At 43.5% G+C, this 19,204-nt stretch overlaps 1 protein-coding gene across 2 annotated transcripts in view; it reads left to right on the top strand.

The window, feature by feature from the left end:
* Positions 1-1,309: 1,309 nt before the first annotated feature.
* Positions 1,310-19,204, top strand: part of DLEC1 (DLEC1 cilia and flagella associated protein) — a 72,268-nt gene continuing 54,373 nt past the window's right edge. Inside the window, exons 1-5 of one of the 2 annotated variants that reach the window (XM_088026716.1) lie at positions 1,310-1,725; positions 2,655-2,805; positions 16,759-16,869; positions 18,209-18,399; positions 18,612-18,832. In XM_088026716.1, the coding sequence (XP_087882842.1) occupies positions 1,327-1,725; positions 2,655-2,805; positions 16,759-16,869; positions 18,209-18,399; positions 18,612-18,832 (1,073 nt within the window). In that variant the 5' untranslated portion in view covers positions 1,310-1,326. The remainder of the gene's footprint in view (positions 1,726-2,654; positions 2,806-16,758; positions 16,870-18,208; positions 18,400-18,611; positions 18,833-19,204) is intronic. The other variant, XM_028107221.2, reaches the window with a different exon arrangement.

The following is a 19,204-nucleotide window of genomic DNA, read 5'->3' as shown; positions in this document are numbered from 1 at the left end:
AGAACGTCTCCAAAATGGAATCATTATGTATATAGCCTTTTGAGAATGGTTTCTTCTACTAGCATAACGCATTTGATATTCACCTCTGCTGTTGTATGTATCAACATTCCTGTTTCCTCTTTATTGCTGAGAGCATTTGTGGTATAGATGTACCACAATTTAAACTTTAGGCAGGGCATAGGACATTTCGGTTTTTTCCAAGTTTTGGTGATGATGAATAAACCCATCATAAACATTTGGGTACAGGGTTTTGTGTGCACATAAGTTTTCATTTCCCTTGGGAAAATTATCTAGAAGCAGGTCTGCTGTATGTGTAACATTCTAAGAAACTGCCAAACCATTTTCCAGAGCTGCGATACCAGTTTGTATTCCCATGGCAACATGACAATTGGAGTTTCTCCACATCATCACCAGCACTCATTTGGTACATTTATATATTTAGTTAACTTTTTGACATTCTACTAAGTGTGTAGTATCGCGCTGTGGTTTTAATTTCTACTTCCTTTATAACTAATGATAGAGATTTAAAAAAAATCTCTGCCTGGTCTTCACTTTGTCCAAAAAGCCACTTTTCACGCTCTCTCTGTAAAATGATTAAGTTCCTGTCCTTTGTGGTTCCCTGACAACCAACATTTATTGCCACCTTGGGCTTAACCCACTAAACTACCAAACTACCATTGTTTTCCAGTTGCCTCCCTACTCACCACCCTGGTTTCCTGATCTAGGTCTCTCTCTCTCTCTCTCTCTCACACACACACACACACACACACACACACACACGACTGAGGGCCGAACACACACACACACACACACACACGACTGAGGGCCGAACACACACACACACACACACACACACACACACACACACACACACGACTGAGGGCCGAACACACACACACACACACACACACGACTGAGGGCCGAACACACACACACACACACACACACACACACACACACACACACACACACACACACACACACACACACACACACACGACTGAGGGCCGAAGCAGCATCTCACTTCCTTTGCTATCTTCAGCTCCCAGCACGAACCTGAAATAGAATCTTTATACAATAAATATTAAATGAGTGAATAATTGCTTAACAAATTAGAGAACAGACGGATGAAGAGAGGTAGTTAGGAGCCAAGTTTTGCAACCAGACTGGCCTGGCTGTGCCAATGAACCATTCTCCATTGGTGCCTCACACTAAGCTCACTTTAAGAAGGTCGATGCGAAAGCGGCTCCCGCAGAGGGAGGCAAAGCGGAAAGGACGCGGCCGGAAGCGGAAGGGCGGCAAGGAGTTAGCGGCGTCTCAGTTGCCATGGAGACGGGAAGAGCCAGAGACCGACTGTCTGCAGAGTCCGGGTCCTACGCATTCCGGGGTCCGACGTGGACGCCAACCTCGCATCTGGCCGGGATCCGCAGCCCCAGCGAGTCCACCTGGCTGTCCTCCTTAACCCACTCCGAGGCCTTTCACTACGGCTTCGGGGGCCGGGCCCGCCGCGTGGGGCCCCTCACGCTCCAGCCGCTCCCCGAGCCGCAGCTGCTGAGTCTGCGCCCCACCTCGCTGCGCAGCCAAGACATCTCGCACTTGCTCACCGGCCTCTTCCGCAACTTGTACACTAACGAGGTGATCGGCGAGGACCTGAGCGCGAGCTTGATCAAGGCCCGCGGCAGCGAGGATGCGCGCCACGAGGAGTTCGTGGACGAGCTGCAGCGGGTAAGGCGGCCCCGGAGCCCCTCGCGCTCCCTGCCCTTGCTCACCGGGGACGCGGTGGCGTCACGTCCGCGGACAGTGCGGGGGGGCCCCAGGGCGCGCCCCTAGAAAGGCAGGCCCCCGCAGGACTCAGCCTCTCGACAAGTGCCAGCATCTGCTGGTTGCCAGGCACTGGGGATGCAGCTAGGAAAACGCAAAGTCCCTGCCCCAGTGTGTTCGACATCTAGTGGAAGAGCACTCTCTCCGCACGTTTACAGAAATACGCACATAAGGCCTAAGTCTGTAGCGCCTATCCATCTTCATTTTTCTACGTGCATACACACACGAAATAATTGCATATGTAAATAAAAGGACTGGGGCAGATAGCCGAATAGTTGTTGTTTCCTGAAGATGGTAAGGCTAAAAGTCACCCCGTTTGGGGTGCCTGTCTTTGTATCACAAACCACAATCGTAACCTAGGCATTCATGCCCAGATTTGAGGAAGCATGACTCGTCTCTGGGAGGCAACTGCTTCCTCGTCTGTACAAGGAGGAAGGCAGCTGACTTGGATCCTCTCTGCTGAGTCTGACGGCTGCCCACACTGCTGAGGAATCCCTTAAAGGGAGTCTCAGGTGAGGTGGGCATCTGGGTGGCACGCCTCTGTCTACCACAGGTGGTGTGCTAACTTGTGTTTGCTCTTTCAGAGTTTGGGTGGCAGCTGTGAAGGCAGGAGGCAGAGTTTCAGGCTCGGCTCTGTTCCCGAATTTACTATGAAACCTTTAAGCCTTTTCCCTCTGTGGGTCCCAGTTTTCACATCTGTTAGGTTGGACCAGTTGGTCTCCATAGTTCTGTGATTGTTCTGTGCTTCACAGGAAGCCCGATGCTGGGGGTGGGGGTGAGTAAAGCTCTGCGATCTCAGCCTATTTCTGTGCATTTGATGGTCTACCTGCCAGATTCGGAAGGTCTATAAGCAGCGACTGGATGAAATTGAAATGTTGGAGAGACATATCATTCAGGCCCGTGCACGAGCGCTTGCAGAGAAAGAACGGATCATGCAACTGGCCGAAGTGCATGTCCTTGATACCTTCCTCAAGATGCCTCCAGGTGTGTATAATGAACTCCCAACATGCCCTTCACCTGATTCCCCAGCCGTTAATATATTACAGTGTTGGCTCTACGGACCACTCTCTAGTCTTCTTGTGAATGTTTGGAGATCAAATTACAGATGTGATGTTTCATTACCACAAAACACTCTAACATGCATGTCTCCAAAACAGGGACTCTCTCCTATGTAATCAACATACAACCATACAAGCCTAGAAATCAGCATTTGTGCAACACTAACCTCCAATTCACAGATCCCATTCAGATTTCACCAGCTGTCCCACAGTGGCTCTTTCTCTTCTCTGGTCCAGGACTCTGTCTAGGAAGTCATGTTGCATGTGATTGTCAAGACCCATTTTTAGGGGTTCTTGGGTGGCTCAGTCAGTTAAGCATCTGCCTTCAGCTCAGGTCATGATCCCAGGGTCCTGGGATCAAGTCCCACATCTGGCTCCTGGCTCAGCAGGGAGCCTGCTTCTCCCTCTCCCTCTGCCTGCCACTCCCCCTACTTGTGCGTTCTCGCTATCAAATAAATAAAATCTTTTAAAAAAGACCCATTTTTAGAGTATTCAGTTTGAAAGAATTTCTTGATCTTTTCTTGTTTTTCATGTTCTTTAAAAAAATTTCTTTTCTGGGGCACCAGGGTGGCTCAGTCAATTAAGTGTCTGACTCTTGATTTTGGCTCAGGTCATGATCTCAGTGTTGTGGGATCGAGCCCCGTGTTGGGCTCTGTGCTGGGCAAGGAGCCTGCTTGGAATTCTTCCTTCATCTCTCTCTTTCTCTCTTTCTCCCTCTCTGCCCCTCCTCTCTCTCTCAACCTCTCAAAAAAATTCTTTTTTATTTGAGTACAATTGGAATACAATGTTACATTAGTTCCATGTGTACAACTTAGTGATTTGACAAGTTTATGCATTATGCTGTGCTCACCACACGTGTAGGTACCATCTGCCCATACCTCCCAATCACAATGTCATTGACTGCATTCCTTATGCTGTGCCTTTTGTTCCGGTGACTTTTCATTCCATAATTGTCTTTCATATTCTTGACAGTTGTGTTTTTCTCCCCCAATTTTTTTTAAATTTTTTATTTATTTATTTGCGAGAGAGAATGAGAGAGAGAGAGAGAGAGAGAGAGAGAAAGCACGCACATGAAGGGGGAGGGGCAGAGGGAGAAGCAGACTCCCTGCTGAGCAGGGAGCCCGATGTGGGACTCGATTCTGGGACTCCAGGATCATGACCTGAGCCGAAGGCAGTCGCTTAACCAACTGAGCCACCCAGCTGCTCTCCCCCAATTTTTTTTATTGTGCCTAAGGATGCATAAAACTTACCATCTTACCTATTTTTAAATGGACAGTTCAATGGTATTAAGTACATGCATAATGTTGTATGAACATCACCACCCTCCATCCCCAGAACTCTTTTCATTTTGCAAAACTAAAACTCTGTACCCATTAAACAATAACTTCCCATACCCTTACCCCAGCCCCTGGCAACCACCATTCTACTTTCTGTCTCTACAACTTATTTTTTTTTAAGATTTTATTTATTCATTTGACAGAGAGAGAGAGCAAGCAAGAGCACAGGGAGAGGCAGAGGGAGAAGCAGACTCCCTGCTGAGCAGGGAGCCCGACATGGAGCTCGATCCCAGGACCCTGAGATCATGGCCTTAGATGAAGGCAGACACTTAACTGACTAAGCCACCCAGGTGCCCCTGTCTTTACAATTTAGACTACTCAAAGTACCTCATACAAGTAGAATCATACAGTATTTGTCTTTTTGACTGGCTTATTTCATTTAGCTTGGTGTCCTCAAGGTTCACCCATGTTGTAGCCTGTGTCAGAATTTCCTTCCTTTTTAAGACAGAATAGTATTCCATTGTATGTATGTACCACATTTTGCTTATCCATTCATCCATTGATGGTCAGTTGGGTTACTTCCACATTTTGGCTATCATGAATAATGCTGCTCTGAACAGGGTATACAGATATCTCTTTGAGACCCTGCTTTCGATTCTTTTGGGTGTATACCCAAAAGGGGAATTGCTGGGTCGTATGGTAGTTCTATTTTTAATTTTTTGAGGAGCCACCATACTGTTTCCCACAACAGCTGTATCATTTTCACATTCCCACCAAGAGTGCACGAGGATTTCCATTTCTCCACATCCTTGCCAACACTTGTTATTTTCTGTTTTTTTTTTTTTTTCGTGATAGTAGCTCTTCTAACGAGTGTGAGGTGGTATCTTATTGTAGTTTTGATTTGCATTTCCCTCCTCATTAGTGATACTGAGCATCTTTTCATGGACTTATGGCCATTTGTATATCTTCTTTGGAGAAATGTCCTTTCAAATGCATTTTTAAATCATTTTTAAGTTGTTGCCTGTGCCTTGGTGTCATATCAAGGCATATAAGAAATCACTGTCAAATCCAATGCTGTGAAACTTTTGCCCTATATTTTCTTCTAAGGATTTATTGTTTTAGGTCTTACATTTAGGTCTTTGCTTAATTTTTTTAATTGGAGTATAATTAACATACAGGGTTATATTAGCTTCAGGTATACAATGTAATGATTCAACAATTCTATACATTACTTGGTGCTCATCATGATAAGTGTACCCCCCCTTTTCTTTTGAAATTGAGTCTGTTTTATTGGCTCTAAATAAAATTTTGTGCTTAATGGAACTAGCTTCTACAAATTCTTAAGGGATCTTAATGTACAAGATGTTCCAAAATAGCCAAGACCCATGTTTTGTGTTTAGTAAAAGCAAATGGCATTAAGCACCAGTGTGAAGAAAATTCTCCATTACAAAATTGGAAAGCCATGTATGTATCCCGCCAGAGGACTAGCACCTACCTTGCCGTTTGTGTCATCAAAGATAATTACACTAAAGCTGGACTCAGCCTCTCCCCACTGACTTCAATTCTTTATACAACCTTCTCCTTAACCTTGTGGCAGGTGAATTAGGCAGTGATCTCACCATGTTCTCTGAGCCATGAGGAAAGGGAGAGGAGCTGGGGGGAGGCTCAGGAAGGAACATTTGCCTCTGCACTAAAGCTTACTGCTCTGAGTTAAGTAAGCTTCATCCTTATCTTACAGATGAAACTGAAACTCCACAAGTTATGCTACCTTGTTCAAGGTTACCCAGCTAGTAAGTGGTGGGAGGTCTTTTAGTCAAAGTGGAATTTATAACTTGGAGTGGCTGATACACCATCCAAATAAAGATATAAGTTTGAGTTTTTTGGGTAGGGAAGGATATACTTAACATTAGAGCGTTTTCAGTGGTTCTAACCTTGGGGCAGTGCTGTCCTCCTAGGGGGCATGCAGAAATATTTGGAAGCATCTTTGGTATGTCAGTAAAGGGGGTGGGTTGTGTTCCTGGCTTTTAGTACTGCATTGGTCAGGGATGCTAAGACATGCTTGCAGTGGTTAAGATGGTTCCACATAACAAAATATCTATCCCAAGATGCAAATAGTTTCCTGTTGAGTAACACTGTAGGTGCCTCATTAAGTTCATGAGTTAGAAGTGATGAAATTACTTTAACTCCCTTTGGCATGAAGTCAGACTGAGAGATGCAGTGACTCACGATAAGTGTACTCTTAATCCCTTTCATTTCACTCACCACCCCACCCACCTTGCCTTTGGCAACCTTCAGTTTTTTCTCTGTATTTAAGAGTCTCGTTTTTTATTTGTCTTTTTTTCTTTGTTCATTTGTTTTGTTTCTGAAATTCCACATATGAGTGAAATCAAATGCTTATTGTAGCATTATTTACAACAGCCAAGATATGGAAGCGCCCAAGTGTCCATCAATAGATGAATGGATAAAGAAGATGTGGTACGTATATGCAGTGGAATATTACTCAGCCATAAAAAAGCATGGATCCTGCCATTTGCAACAACATGGATAGACCTAGGGGGTATAATGCTAAGTGCAATAAGTCAGAAAGAGAAAGACAAAGATCTTTGACTAACTTTGATATGATGTTTTATATGGTGTTAGATAAGGGTCCAACTTCATTCTTTTGCACGAGGATATCCACTTTCCCAAGCATCTTTTGTTGAAAAGACTGTTCTTTCCTCATTGAATGGTCTTGGTATCCTTGTCAAAAATCATTTGGCCATATATGTGAGGGTTTATTTCTGGGCTTTTTATTCTATTCCATTTCTTTCTATGTCTATCTTTATGCCAGTACCATATTATTTTGATAACCATAGCTTTGCAGTAAGTTTTTTTGGGGGGGGATTAAGAATTTTTTTAAGAGTTTATTTATTAGAGAGAGAGAGACAGAGATAGTGAGAGAAAGCACAAGCAGGGAGGAGAGGGAGAAGCAGGCTTCCCGCTGAGCAGGGAGCCCAGTGTGGGGCTCGATCCCAGGACCCTGGGATCATGACCTGAGCCGAAGGCAGACATGCTTAATCGACTGAGCGACCCAAGTGCCCCTGAAGTAAGTTTTTAAATTAGGCAGTGTTAATCCTCTGGTTTTGTTTGTTCTTTTTCAAGATTGTTTTGGCTATCGGGGATTCCTTGAGATTCCATGAGAATTTTAGAATGGGTTTTTCTATTTCTGCAAAGAACATCGTTGGGATTTTGATAGGGATTGTATTCAATCTGTAGATCACTTTGGGTAGTATTGACATTTTAGTATTAAATCTTCTAATCCATGAGCATGGAATATGTTTCCATTTATTTATGTCATCTTTAATTTCTTTCAGCAATGTTTGGTACTTTTCATTGTAAAAGTCTTTCACCTTTTTAGCTAACTTTTAAGTATTTTATTCTTTTTGATGCTATTTTAAATGGAATTGTTTCCATAATTTCCTTTCCAGATCGTTCATTGTTGATAGAAATGCAACTGATTTTTGCATGTTGACTTTGTGTCCTGTTATTTTGCTGAAATTCATTTATTCTAACAGGTTTTTTTTGTGTGTGTGGGACTTTTAGGGTTTTCTACATATAAGATCATATCATCTGCAAACACATGAATTTACTTCTTCCTTTCCAATTTGGATTCCTTTTTCTTTTTGCCTAATTGCTCCAGTTAGAACTTCCAGCACTAAACTGACTAGAAGTAATGAAAGCAGGCATCCTTGCCTTGTTCCTAATCTTAGAGGAAAAGCTTTCAGTCTTTTACCATCGAGTATGATGTTTGCTACTGGTTTTCTATCTGTGGCTTTTATTATGTAAAGGAAGTTCCCTCCGAGTCCTAGCTTTTTTAGTGTTTTTATCATGAAAGGGCATTGAATTTTGTTTTGTGTTATTTCTGCATCAATTGAGATGATCATATGATTTTTTTCCCTTCACCCCACTAATGTGGGGTATTACACTGATCACTTTTCAAATGTTGAACTACCCTTGATTTCCGGGAGTAGATCTCACTTGGTCATGGTATATAATTCATTCAATAAGCTGCAGGATTCGATTTGCTAGTATTTTGCTGAGGACTTTTGCATTGAGGTTCGTAAGAGATATTGGTCTGTAGTTTTTCGTTTTTTTTTTTTGTAGTGTCTTTGTCTGGCTTTGGTATCAGGGTAATGCTGACATTATAGAATGTGTAACTCTGTTTTTTTAACTTAAGAAGAGTTGGTATTATTTCTTTAAATATTTGGTAGAATTCACTGGGGAAACCACCAGGTCCAGAACATTTTGGAGGGGGGAGACTTTTGATTACTGATTGAATCTCCTTAACTAGTTATAGGTCAATTCAGATTTTCTATTTCTTTGGGATTTTGTCTTTGTAGGTTTCATATTTCTAGGAATTTGTCCATTTTATCTGCGTTATCCCATTTGTTGGTGTAGAATTGTTCCTAGTACTCTCTTATAATCCTTTTTATTTGTGTGGAATCGTTGGTAACATCCCCACTCTCATGTCTGATTTTAGTCATTTGGGTCTTCTCTTTCTCTTAGTTGATCTAGCTGAAGTTTTGTCAATATTGTTGATTTTTCTGAAGAACCAACTTTTAGGTTCATTATTCATTAATTTTCTCTATTGTTTATCTGTTCCGTATTTATCTGTGCTCTAGTCTTGTTATTTCCTTCATCTAGCTTTGGGTTTAGTTTTTCTGGTTTCTTAAGTTCTTAAGTTAGATTGCTGATTTGAGATCTTTCTTGTTTTTAAATGTGTTTATAGCTGTAAGTTTCCTCCTTGGCACCACTTTCACTATGTCCTGTAAGTTCTGGTATGTTATGTTCTCACTTTCATTATTTGTCTCTAAGTAATTTCTAATTCCTATTTGTTTCTAAGTAGTTTCTAATTCTAATTCCTCTAATTCTAATTGTGCTTTCTTCTTTGGTCTGTTGGTTGTTTAAAAGTGTGTTGTTTAATTTCCACAATTTAGTGAATTTTCCAGTTTCCTCCCATTACTGATTTCTAAATTCATCCCATTGTTGTCAGAGAAGATACTTTGTATGGTATCTATCCTTTAAAATCTACTGGGGTTCAATTTGTGGCCTTACATATGATCTGGGAAATGTCCCATGTGCACTGGAGAAGAACATTAAGCTGCTCTTGTTGGGCAGTGTTCTGTCTGTGTCTGTTAGATCTACTTAGTCTATTGTGTTCTTCAAGTCCTCTGTTTCCTTACTTATTTTCTGTCTGGTTTTTCTATCTGTTATTGTAAAAGGGGTACTGAAGGCTCCAACTAGTATTGTAGAACTGTCTATTTCTCTCCTCAATTCTGTCCATTTTTGCTTCATTATTTTGATGACCTGTCATTAAGTGTCTAAATATTTATAATTGTTCTGTCTTATTGTTATATTGAACCTTTTATTTGTATATAATGTCCTTCTTTGTGTCTTGGAACCTTTTGGTTTTAAAGCTTATTTTGTCTGATAATTAGAATAGCCACCCCTTTTGGTGTTTTTGCGTGGAATACTATCAGTTACTTTTTGGTTACTATCTGCATGGAATATCTTTTTTCATCCTTTCACTTACATTCTGTTTGTGTCTTGGATCTAAAGTGAGTCCATTATAGACAGCATATAGTTGGATCATGTCTTTTTAGCCATTCTACCAACTTTTCCTTTGATTAGGGAGTTTAATCTATTTACATTTATAGTAATTACTGATAAGGAGGGACTTCTGTCATTTTATTTTTTTCTGTATGCCTTATAGATCTTTTGTCTCTTATTTCCTGCATTACTGCCTTCTTTTGTGTTGGGTCAGTTTTTGTGTGTGTGTCTGTGAAATGTTTAAATTCCTTTTTAATTTCTTTTGTGTATATAAACTGGTTTCTTTGTGATTACCATAGGGGTTACATTTAACAACCTAAAGTTATAACACTCTAATTTGAATTTATACCAGTTTAACTTCAATAACATACAAAAACTCTGCTTCTTTACAGCTCCATCCCCACCCTGTTAGGTTGTTGATGTCACAAAATTACGTGTCACAGATTACATCTTTATGCATTGTGTGCCTAGAAACATAAACTAACAATTCTTTTTTTTAAGATTTTCTTTATTTGAGAGAGAGAGAGAGAGAGAGAGAGAGAGCATGAACGGGGGAGGGGAGGAGCAGAGGGATCCGCTGAGCAGGGAGCCCAATGCGGGGCTCCATCCCAGGACCCTGAGATCATGAAATTAAACATACTTGGGTTACTCTGATTTTGATATTGTTTCAGTTGCACAAGAGTATAGGCAGAGGGGATGAGTATAGGCAGAGGTGACATATCTAAGGAAACCTAAGATAGCATGAGCGTTTTCAAGTTCATTTCTTAGGACGTAGAACATGGTGGGATATTCTGGTAAAGACTTAAATTTGATAAGCTAGGAAACAGCTTTTTATGTAGCTCAGCCCTCTTGTCTCTAAAAGGGAAGAATGTTAAAACTCACTTTCGTGGTTATAGTAAAGATTATATAATGTTAAAAAATAGTGAACACTGTGTCTGAATACAAAGTTCAAATAAATAAGGTTATTATTGTCCCAGACACGGTTATCTCTTGTAAAATGGAGCGCTGAGATAATGATCTAAAAAATTTTGTGATTTTTTAAATTAAAAACTGGATATTTGAATCTAATAATGTGTGAACTCAAGAAATCAGATTCTCCCCCTTCTTGCCATTTTTGTTTATTGGTTTTGTTTTTGTTTTAATTGTAGGCTGTCTGTGCCAAGAGTCAGCCTGAGGTGTACACTTAAGTTCTTCTCAGGTCTTTTCTGAGCTTTTCCCTGGGCGTGTGCAGTCATGTTCTAATTTTCCCCACATCTGCAGTTGTTTTTGAATGTCCTAGTCTTTAATATCTGGTTCCCAAAAGGGGAAAAAGGAAGGTCAAGGACAGGAAAAAGGGACCGGCCCTTTAAAATGCCTACAAGTTAAAAAAAAAGAAAGAAAGAAAGAAAGAAAGGGCCCCTGGGTGGCTCAGTCGTTAAGCAGCTCAGGTCATGATCCCAGGGTCTTGGGATTGAGCCCCACATCGGGCTCCCTGCTCAGCGGGAAGCCTGCTTCTCCTTCTCCCACTCCCCCTGCTTGTGTTCCTGCTCTCACTGTCTCTCGCTGTCAAATAAATAAATAAAATCTTAAAAAAAAAAAAAGCCTAGAAGTCTCTTCCGCTGCAGGGGGAGGGGCTTGCATCAGTGGAGGAGGGACTACAGCGATGGCTGCTGGCCCCTTTGTCTACACCTCTGTGATCAGAAGCGGTAATAAGAAATCAGAGCACAGATCCCTGGTATTTGGAAGACGGAGTCCTTTTTGCTCACCCAGGCTCCCACAAACTGAGCAGGCTGCGCCAGGAACGTGTGCACAGATGCTTGCCATAGGAGTCAGATGGGGGCTGGGTAGCTGCTACTCTGCTAAGAGTTGAATTGACCTCCAAGTCTTCCCTAGACTCCAGGGTTCCAAAATAGTTAGGTTAGAGTGCTTCTGCCAGTGCAGTTGTTGCCTAAGTGGGGAGATGATTTCTGGTGCTTCCTACTCCGGTCATCACAGAATCCCCTCTTGATGGTTCCTGGCTGGCCTTTCGTTCCACAGGATGGCTCTCCTGTTTCCTTGTGACCAGACTCAGACTCATTCTGGGCAGCAATACCACAGAAGTTGTGGGGCCCTCTCCTCGCCGCAGCGGTCAGAAGGCACAGGTGATATTAACCTGGATCACCTGGTCAAGTTGGCATCTGCTGGGGTTTGTCTACATTAAATTCTCCAAATTAAATTATAACCGATGAGTGTTCGTGGAGAGGTAGCCTCAGATTTTGCCGATTCTCCTTCCACCTCAAAGCTCCCTCGCCACCAGCATTCACGGAAAAGCCTTTATTTCAGTCAGTCACCTCCATTATCAATTTATTTTTAAAGATTTTATTTATTTATTTGATAGAGACACAGTGAGAGAGGGAACACAAGCAGGGAGAGTGGGAGAGGGAGAAGCAGACTTCCCTCCAAGCAGGGAGCCTGACGTGGGGCTCGATCCCAGGACCCTGGGATCATGACCTGAGCTGAAGGCAGATGCTTAACGACTGAGCCACCCAGGCACCCCCATTATCAATTTATTTGCTAAAGAAATTGGATTGTTTTTCCTATAGACTTGTCTGTAGTCTAGATTTTGCTGATTTCAACATTGTGGTGTTGTTAAACCTGTCTTCCTGGTTCCTGTGTTTCCTGCAATTCAGTAATTAGTTCTAGAGACTTTGTAAGGTTTAGACTCAGTTTTTTTGTGGAGGAAAGGGGCAAGACCACTTCATAGGTTGTGCTGTGTGCTGTCTTCAGGAGGTATGTGGTGTCTGATGTCTCTCCCTCCGTGTTGCTGGTGACCTTCGCCTGGATCTATTATTTCATTAGGGGTTGTAAATTAGGACAAAATGCTAATCGTACTGGTACTTCCATAAAGAGAAACTTTTCAACTACTACTATGATTACCCCAAAGTACGAATGGGCAGGATTAATTCTTTCCCCTTATTTGCCAGTTTTTATTTTTATTATTTTTATTATTATTAAATAATTTATTTATTTGACAGAGAGAGAGAGCACAAACAGGGGGAGTGGCAGGCAGAGGGAGAGGGAGAAGCAGACTCCCCACTGAGCAGGGAGCCTGATGCAGGGCTTGATCCCAGGACCCTGGGATCACAACCTGAGCCGAAGGCAGACGCTTAACTGACTGAGCCACCCAGGTACCCCTCTTTGCCAGTTTTTAAAATAATGAGTTGGTTCCCCTAGCATCTTCCAAAGGTGACCAGAGAGGTTTGTTGGTTGATTTTCAGTATCATTATGAACTCATGGATTTCATAACTACAGTTCTATTTATTGTCTTTATCAATGCTCAAGTTGTCCCATCTTTGGCCAGTTGGAGCCTTTTCAAGTTCTCTCCTAACTCTTTTGATACAATAGCAGTTGTCTTTGATAACTTCCTTATTTCCTGGAATGGTCAAATGTTCCAGGCTTATCTTATTGCCCCAGACCTGGAATCAGCCATTTCTCCAAGAAGGCCTGGTTCCTTTTATTGTCCCCAAAGACTTTGATCTATCCTCCTGCATCCCTGAAAGTCATCATTTTCCAGTGCAATAGGCAGTGGGGACTGTGCTTTTAGGGTCAGGAGACCCAGCGTATCTGTGGCCCAGAGGGAAGGAGAAGTGGAAGGTGTATTGGCTTGGAAAGGCATTAGACTTACAGGGTCCTACTAGGGACCAGATGCTATGCAAGATGCTTTGTATAGGTTATCCGACTGAACCCTTCTAACAACCCTGTGAGGTAGGTTTTCTCTCCATTTTATAGCTGCAGGAACTGAGAGAAAGTATCAAATGACTTCCCTCAATTCCCACAACTCAGAAGGGCTGGGAGCCAGATTTGGACTTGAGTGAGTCTGCTGTCAGAGCCCGCCTCTCTTCTATCAGGAGCGGGAGGAAGGATTGTTGACCAGACCAGGCAGGGTGTCACACAGGTGTCAGTGACTTCCCGCAGGGCATGGCTCTGGGTGCGAGGCCTTGAACTTGGTCAAACCTGCCACCTCTGAGGCTCAGCATAGCAGACAGTGAACATTCAGTGTGTATTCCGCATCTTCTGTTCCTCTGCCTCCAGAGCAGAGTCGTGTAGCTGCCAGGACCCTCGCTCCATTGTGGATTCGGCAGAGATTGTTGGTAGCAGATTCCTGGGAGGTATTATTGGTTGCCTGTTGTCCCCCGAGTCCCGGGAGTCCAACACTGTTCCTATGATTCTACTGGCTAGAGATCAAGGGGGATGAAATAATTGTTTGGTTGTTTTTAAATGAAAGTGAAATAAAACGCTGCAAACTGAGAAACAAACCCGAGTCAGGGGAGTTTTTCAATGACCTTCATTTTGTTTTTTTACCCAAGATAATATTGTTATAATCAGACATTATCTGCCCTGGTTTCTCAGGCTTCTGGTAACATTTCTCTGCCTTCTGGTAACGTTTCTTTTTTATTTCAAAAGTAGCAGAAGTAGAGATCTTGATCCAGTTCCACGGACATCCCTCTGGGTCCTGCTTCTGGTTGGGGGAAAAGGACAAGGTGACCCAAGAACCTTCTTTATACCTTAGATGATTGATGGGGAGGACATGCCCCTGCAATTTTTCTTATTTGAGGCACAGAGGCAGCCTTTCTCTGTTTGCTAATACAAATGTCACAAAGTGGAAAACATATGTAAATTCTCCAGACAGAAGGGGGAAGATGAGAACATTTTTTGCTTTCATTCCCTTCCGTTGCTGATAAGTTGTCCACATTATCTCTTGGGGAGTGGAACAGAGCCAGGTGCAGGAGCATAGGGTCGGTGCAGGAAGCCCACTCTTCCCGGGTGGAGGAGGATGCTCACCAGGCCAGTGAGGGGTGTTCCAAGGCTCACGTAGTCCAGGCCGGACATGGAGAGAGACTTTCCAAATAGCTGACACTTCTTCTGCAGACGTAACACCTAACTGTCCACAGCCTTGGGGAGGGCTGCGGAGACAAGGGTATCAGAAGAGAGAGGCTACATCTTCCCACATGGCCCCTGTCCTTTGTGTGGAAGTTTTATCTTATAATATTTCAAATAGGCCCTCACCAAAGTCCTTGGGAACTGGGCTGGAACAGAACCTGGCATTCCTGCCACCCCCTGCTGAGGTCTTTGTATTGCAAAGGAGAAGCGAGGCATTTCCCAGAATGCAACTTTTCCCCATGGTTCCATGTTAGGTCACTCATGAAAGGCTCTTGGTGAGTTTTGGAGGAGGAGGAGGTCACTGTTTTCCAGAAGCAGTAGCAGGCAGATGACTGAGCAGCTGTGAGTTTCACAGCAGCTTCCAGATAATTTCTTGAGAAGCCCCTCCCTCAGTGCTGCTGTCTTAAGTTGGTAGCGATAGTCTCCCCGACCTTTGATCTCCCATTCCATAGTCCCCTGCATTCAGTCGCTTTATATATGACATACAGAGAGTGATTTCTATTTTCCTCACTGAACCCTGACTATAACAGGAAATAAGCCAAACTTTGAAATTCCTAAATTAATGAATATTATGGGAGAAACATTTATTCTTCGCTTGTCTCATCCTTGGTTATAGGAAACCTCCAAAGGGCAAGGTCATGTTGGTTAATGGAGCAAGTGACGAAGTTTGAAAACTTCCTGAGTCTTCCATTCGTCTTCTTTATTCCTGAATTTTTATCAAAGTGTTAATATACATGGTTTTAAAAAAATCAAATAGTTTAGAAAAGCTTCTAATGAACTATAAAAAGCCTCTACCCATGCATGTCATTATAAATTTGTCCAAACCCATAGATCTCCAACACCAAGAGTGAACTGTAATGTAAAGTATGGACTCTGTATGATAACAGTGTGTCAGTGTAGGATCATCAGTTGGAACAGATGTACCACTCTGGTGGGCTGTGTTGATGGTGGGGGTGGCTGTGCATGTGTGGGGCCAGGGGCTCTATGGGACATCTCCATTCCACCCAATTTTTCTACGAACCTAAAAGTGCTCTAAAAAATAAAGTCTAGGGCTGCCTGGGTGGCTCAGTCGGTTAAGCGTCTGCCTCTGGCTCAGGTCATGATCCCAGGGTCCTGGGATCAAGTCCCGCATCAGGCTCCTTGCTCAGCAGGGAGCCTGCTTCTCCCTCTCACACTCCCCTTGCTTGTGCTCATTCTCCCTCTCTCTCTCTCTCTGACAAAGAAATAAGTAAAATATTTAAAAAAATAATAAAATAAAATAAAAAATAAAGTGTATTGAAAAAAATCCTCCATGTCACCTCTCCCAATCTCAGCCCACCTGCCAAAGGTAGCCATTTTTGGCTTTACTTCTTCTGGATACCTATGTCTCTCCTATTTTTTCTTGGCTCATCAGCCATGGATATTAATGACTGACTTCTCACTCTATTAAAGGAGATTTTCTCTCTCATGTGTCAGTAGATCTGTTGGGGGTTGGCTGATCTACCTGGGCTTGGCTGGCTAGACCAGCTTTAAGCTGTGGGCCCAGCTGAACTTGCCTCCTTGTTACAAATTAGGCTCAAGTCTGCTCCACATGGATTCATGCTGGAGTCCAAAATAAAGAGGCAGGAGCTCTTCTCAGGGGCAGGGAAGCTCTCTCATGAGAATGGCAAAGGTGCAAGAGAGAAGGCTTAGCTGTGCAAACCCCTGCCAACATCTCATTGGCCAAAGCACATCACATGGCCAAAGTCAAGGGCAAAGGAGTGCAAAGTCATATGGCAAAGGGTGTGGATACAGAGAAGGGTGAAGGATTGGGGCCATTTCTTTAATCTGCCATACTGTCCTTAATTATATTTTATTAATAGACCTCTCCTTGAGTCACACAGTATTTTAGCTCAAATAAGACCACAGCACAGCCCTGACTAATGGTTGGCCTCTGTGAAGTGTCTGGTCAACATTTGCTGATTAATTTCTGAAATCTCGAAATGACAACATGCATGTCATTATAAATTTGTTCTTGGTCCTTGGAAAGAATTTTGTAAGATGGTTTAGATTTGGAGGGTGAAAAAGTTTGGGGTGCAAGTTCTTTAACATCAGTCTGGCTTCAAACACGTTTGTCCTTCTTCCCTTCTATGTAGTGAAGACTATGTTCAGATGGTGTGTGGACAGTGAGTTGCTACAGAAACACCATTTGATCTGCCCGGACGATTACTACAGTGACATGGTGCCATTTTGCTCTGCACCTAAAGGTAAGGCTTCTGTAGTCTGCTGCGGCCTCTGCTCTCATTCTCGGGAAGTTCTTTAGGAACACGACCACTCTGGCCACCTTTGCTGCCATTTCCTCATTGATTTTTTTTCCCCTTTTGTTTAATTTTGATAGTGACTCTTAGGAGGGTCAGCTCTAAGCACGCCACTTCCTCTCTGACTCCCTAACACCTGCAAGACAAAAGTCTCAACTCCTCCACGTGGAATTTGCGCCCTTGTCAGCTGTTCAACACCAAGAGAGATGAAAATGCTTAGAAAAGTAGTTGAATGACCCAAGAGAGGGAGGGACTGAAGACAGATAAGGGAGCAAGTTCCGACTGCAGCCAGAACATGGACCGTGGGGTTCTTCCATACCCCACGTAGGAAAAGAGCAACTGTACCTTCTTTGAGTTTGGTGGGAAGACTGGGTAGGGAGGCAGAGAAGGGTGTGTATTCGTATGTGTGATGTCGGGCCAGTTTCCTGTGATGCAGGAGGCAGGATCTTCTGAGAGTGAGTGGGGTGGGAGCTGGATTGTGGGTTTAAGCAGGGAGGTAGACTTTTGGCAGAGTCAGTATATAGATAGGGAGAAGTTGCTCTGTGGATCCATTGGGCACATATCCGGATGGCCCAGTGGTGCCAGGTTTGGAAGATGAGCTCTCCAGGCACCCCAGTCAGTGGGACTCTGATGACCTCTGAGGCTTTGGAGCTGAGAAGGCATTTGGGATGGGAAGACTGGGATCCAGAGAATTGAGGGTGCTCAGGAGAACAGAGTTGCATTGACAGCCTGAGCCGTGTAGAGAGGACAGGCCAGAGAGAGGGAGCAGAAGTAAGCGTCGCGTGATACTAAGCCACTTAATAGTGCAAAGTTAGTTGGGAATTCACCATCTTATGCAGATAAGTGAGGATAGAGTTAACATGTATTGAGGATTTACCAGGTATTGTACTGGTACCAGTTCTTGCTAGCAATGGGTGTTCTCCTTTAACCTTCTGGGGATGATCTTAGAGGAGTAAAAAGCTAATAGAAACTTTGATTCCTCATGTGAGCTTTTGAAAAGCAAGTTCACATATGGGGAATGCGTGAGACAGACAGACAGTAGTCTACTCATGTTCTTTGACCATGTTCGACAATCAAACAAATACGTAACACTCTAGTCCTAAGTCTCGAGTACATAGAATAAGTTCCAGGAGTACTTTATATGCTAAAGAGCAGTTATGTCTAGTGTAGTGAATGTGAAAGTTGAAGGGAAAGTATCAAGCTAACTGTGGCCCCGGTGGTTTTATAGTCATCTTAGAAACATCCACTTCAGTCTGTGGCAGCTCAGTTTGATTCATTGGTGCCATAGGTGTCTCCGTCCCTGGATGTTCAAAACTCACATTCAGTTGTGAGAAGTGTTCCGTCCCCAAGAAGCACCTGACCAAGAAGCTTGAGGCTTCCTGCAAGAAGACGCTCACTAAGTCTCAAGACGAGTTAGACTACACTGTGGACAGCCTGACGGGGGACTTGTGTTCAAAGGCCAAGCGCAAGGCCGTCAAGGTTGGTGTGGAAGCCCGTGCGCGGTGGTGTGTGGGGGCAGTGGGCACAGGGAGGCGTCAAGGGGAAGGAGTTCCTGGTGACACAGGAAGTTGCGGGTCTGCAGCGAAATAGGAGAGATTGCGTTGCTTACCGGGGGGTCATGCGGTTGGCCCAATGTCAGCACACACAGTCCCTCGGCCTGTCATGGACTCTTATTTTTTTGTGTTTCAAAGAAGGCAGGTCCACCCAAGAATAAAAAGTGGATGAGCCACTTACACGTGCCCCAGAGAGAACTGGAGCGACTTCTGCTTGCCAGAATGGAGAGTCGGAACCACTTCCTAAAAAACCCTCGGTTTTTCCCTCCTAACACTCCCTATGGAGGCAAGTCTCTTCTCTTTCCTCCGAAGAAGCCAGTACTGACAGGAGATTTCCAGGGTGGAGATTTGGAGCAGAGGTGGGTCTTTCCCCGACTTGGATTTATCAGAAAGTTGGACATGTGGGAGTAAACCCAGAAGGTCCAGGGTCTGGTCTGGACTTTTCGGGGAGGTGGCGGGAATGGGATGTCAGTATCAGAACAGAGCAGGTCTTCAGGGCTCCCCACAGACCTGGCCTTTGGACATCCCCCAAGAAGCCTGGGTTTGTGCTTTTCTGACCTGCCGGGGTTTTGAAGGATCAGGGGTTAGTACTGGTCCCCTGCTTTCATCTGAACAGTCTTGGTCTGTAGCCATGTTCTCTTCCCTTGCACTCATATGTCTTGGAATATGACCCTAAAAATAAAAATATTTAAAATTTGATTAATTGCAAATAATACATATAAATTGTGATT

Source organism: Eumetopias jubatus, unplaced genomic scaffold (genome assembly GCF_037043125.1).
Source record: "Eumetopias jubatus isolate StellerSeaLion01/CBP00866 unplaced genomic scaffold, mEumJub1_p1.0 scaffold_1, whole genome shotgun sequence".
Classification (NCBI taxonomy): domain Eukaryota; kingdom Metazoa; phylum Chordata; class Mammalia; order Carnivora; family Otariidae; genus Eumetopias; species Eumetopias jubatus.
The sequence above is the reverse complement of the archived record's forward strand: the minus strand, read 5'-3'. Positions and strand labels throughout refer to the sequence as shown.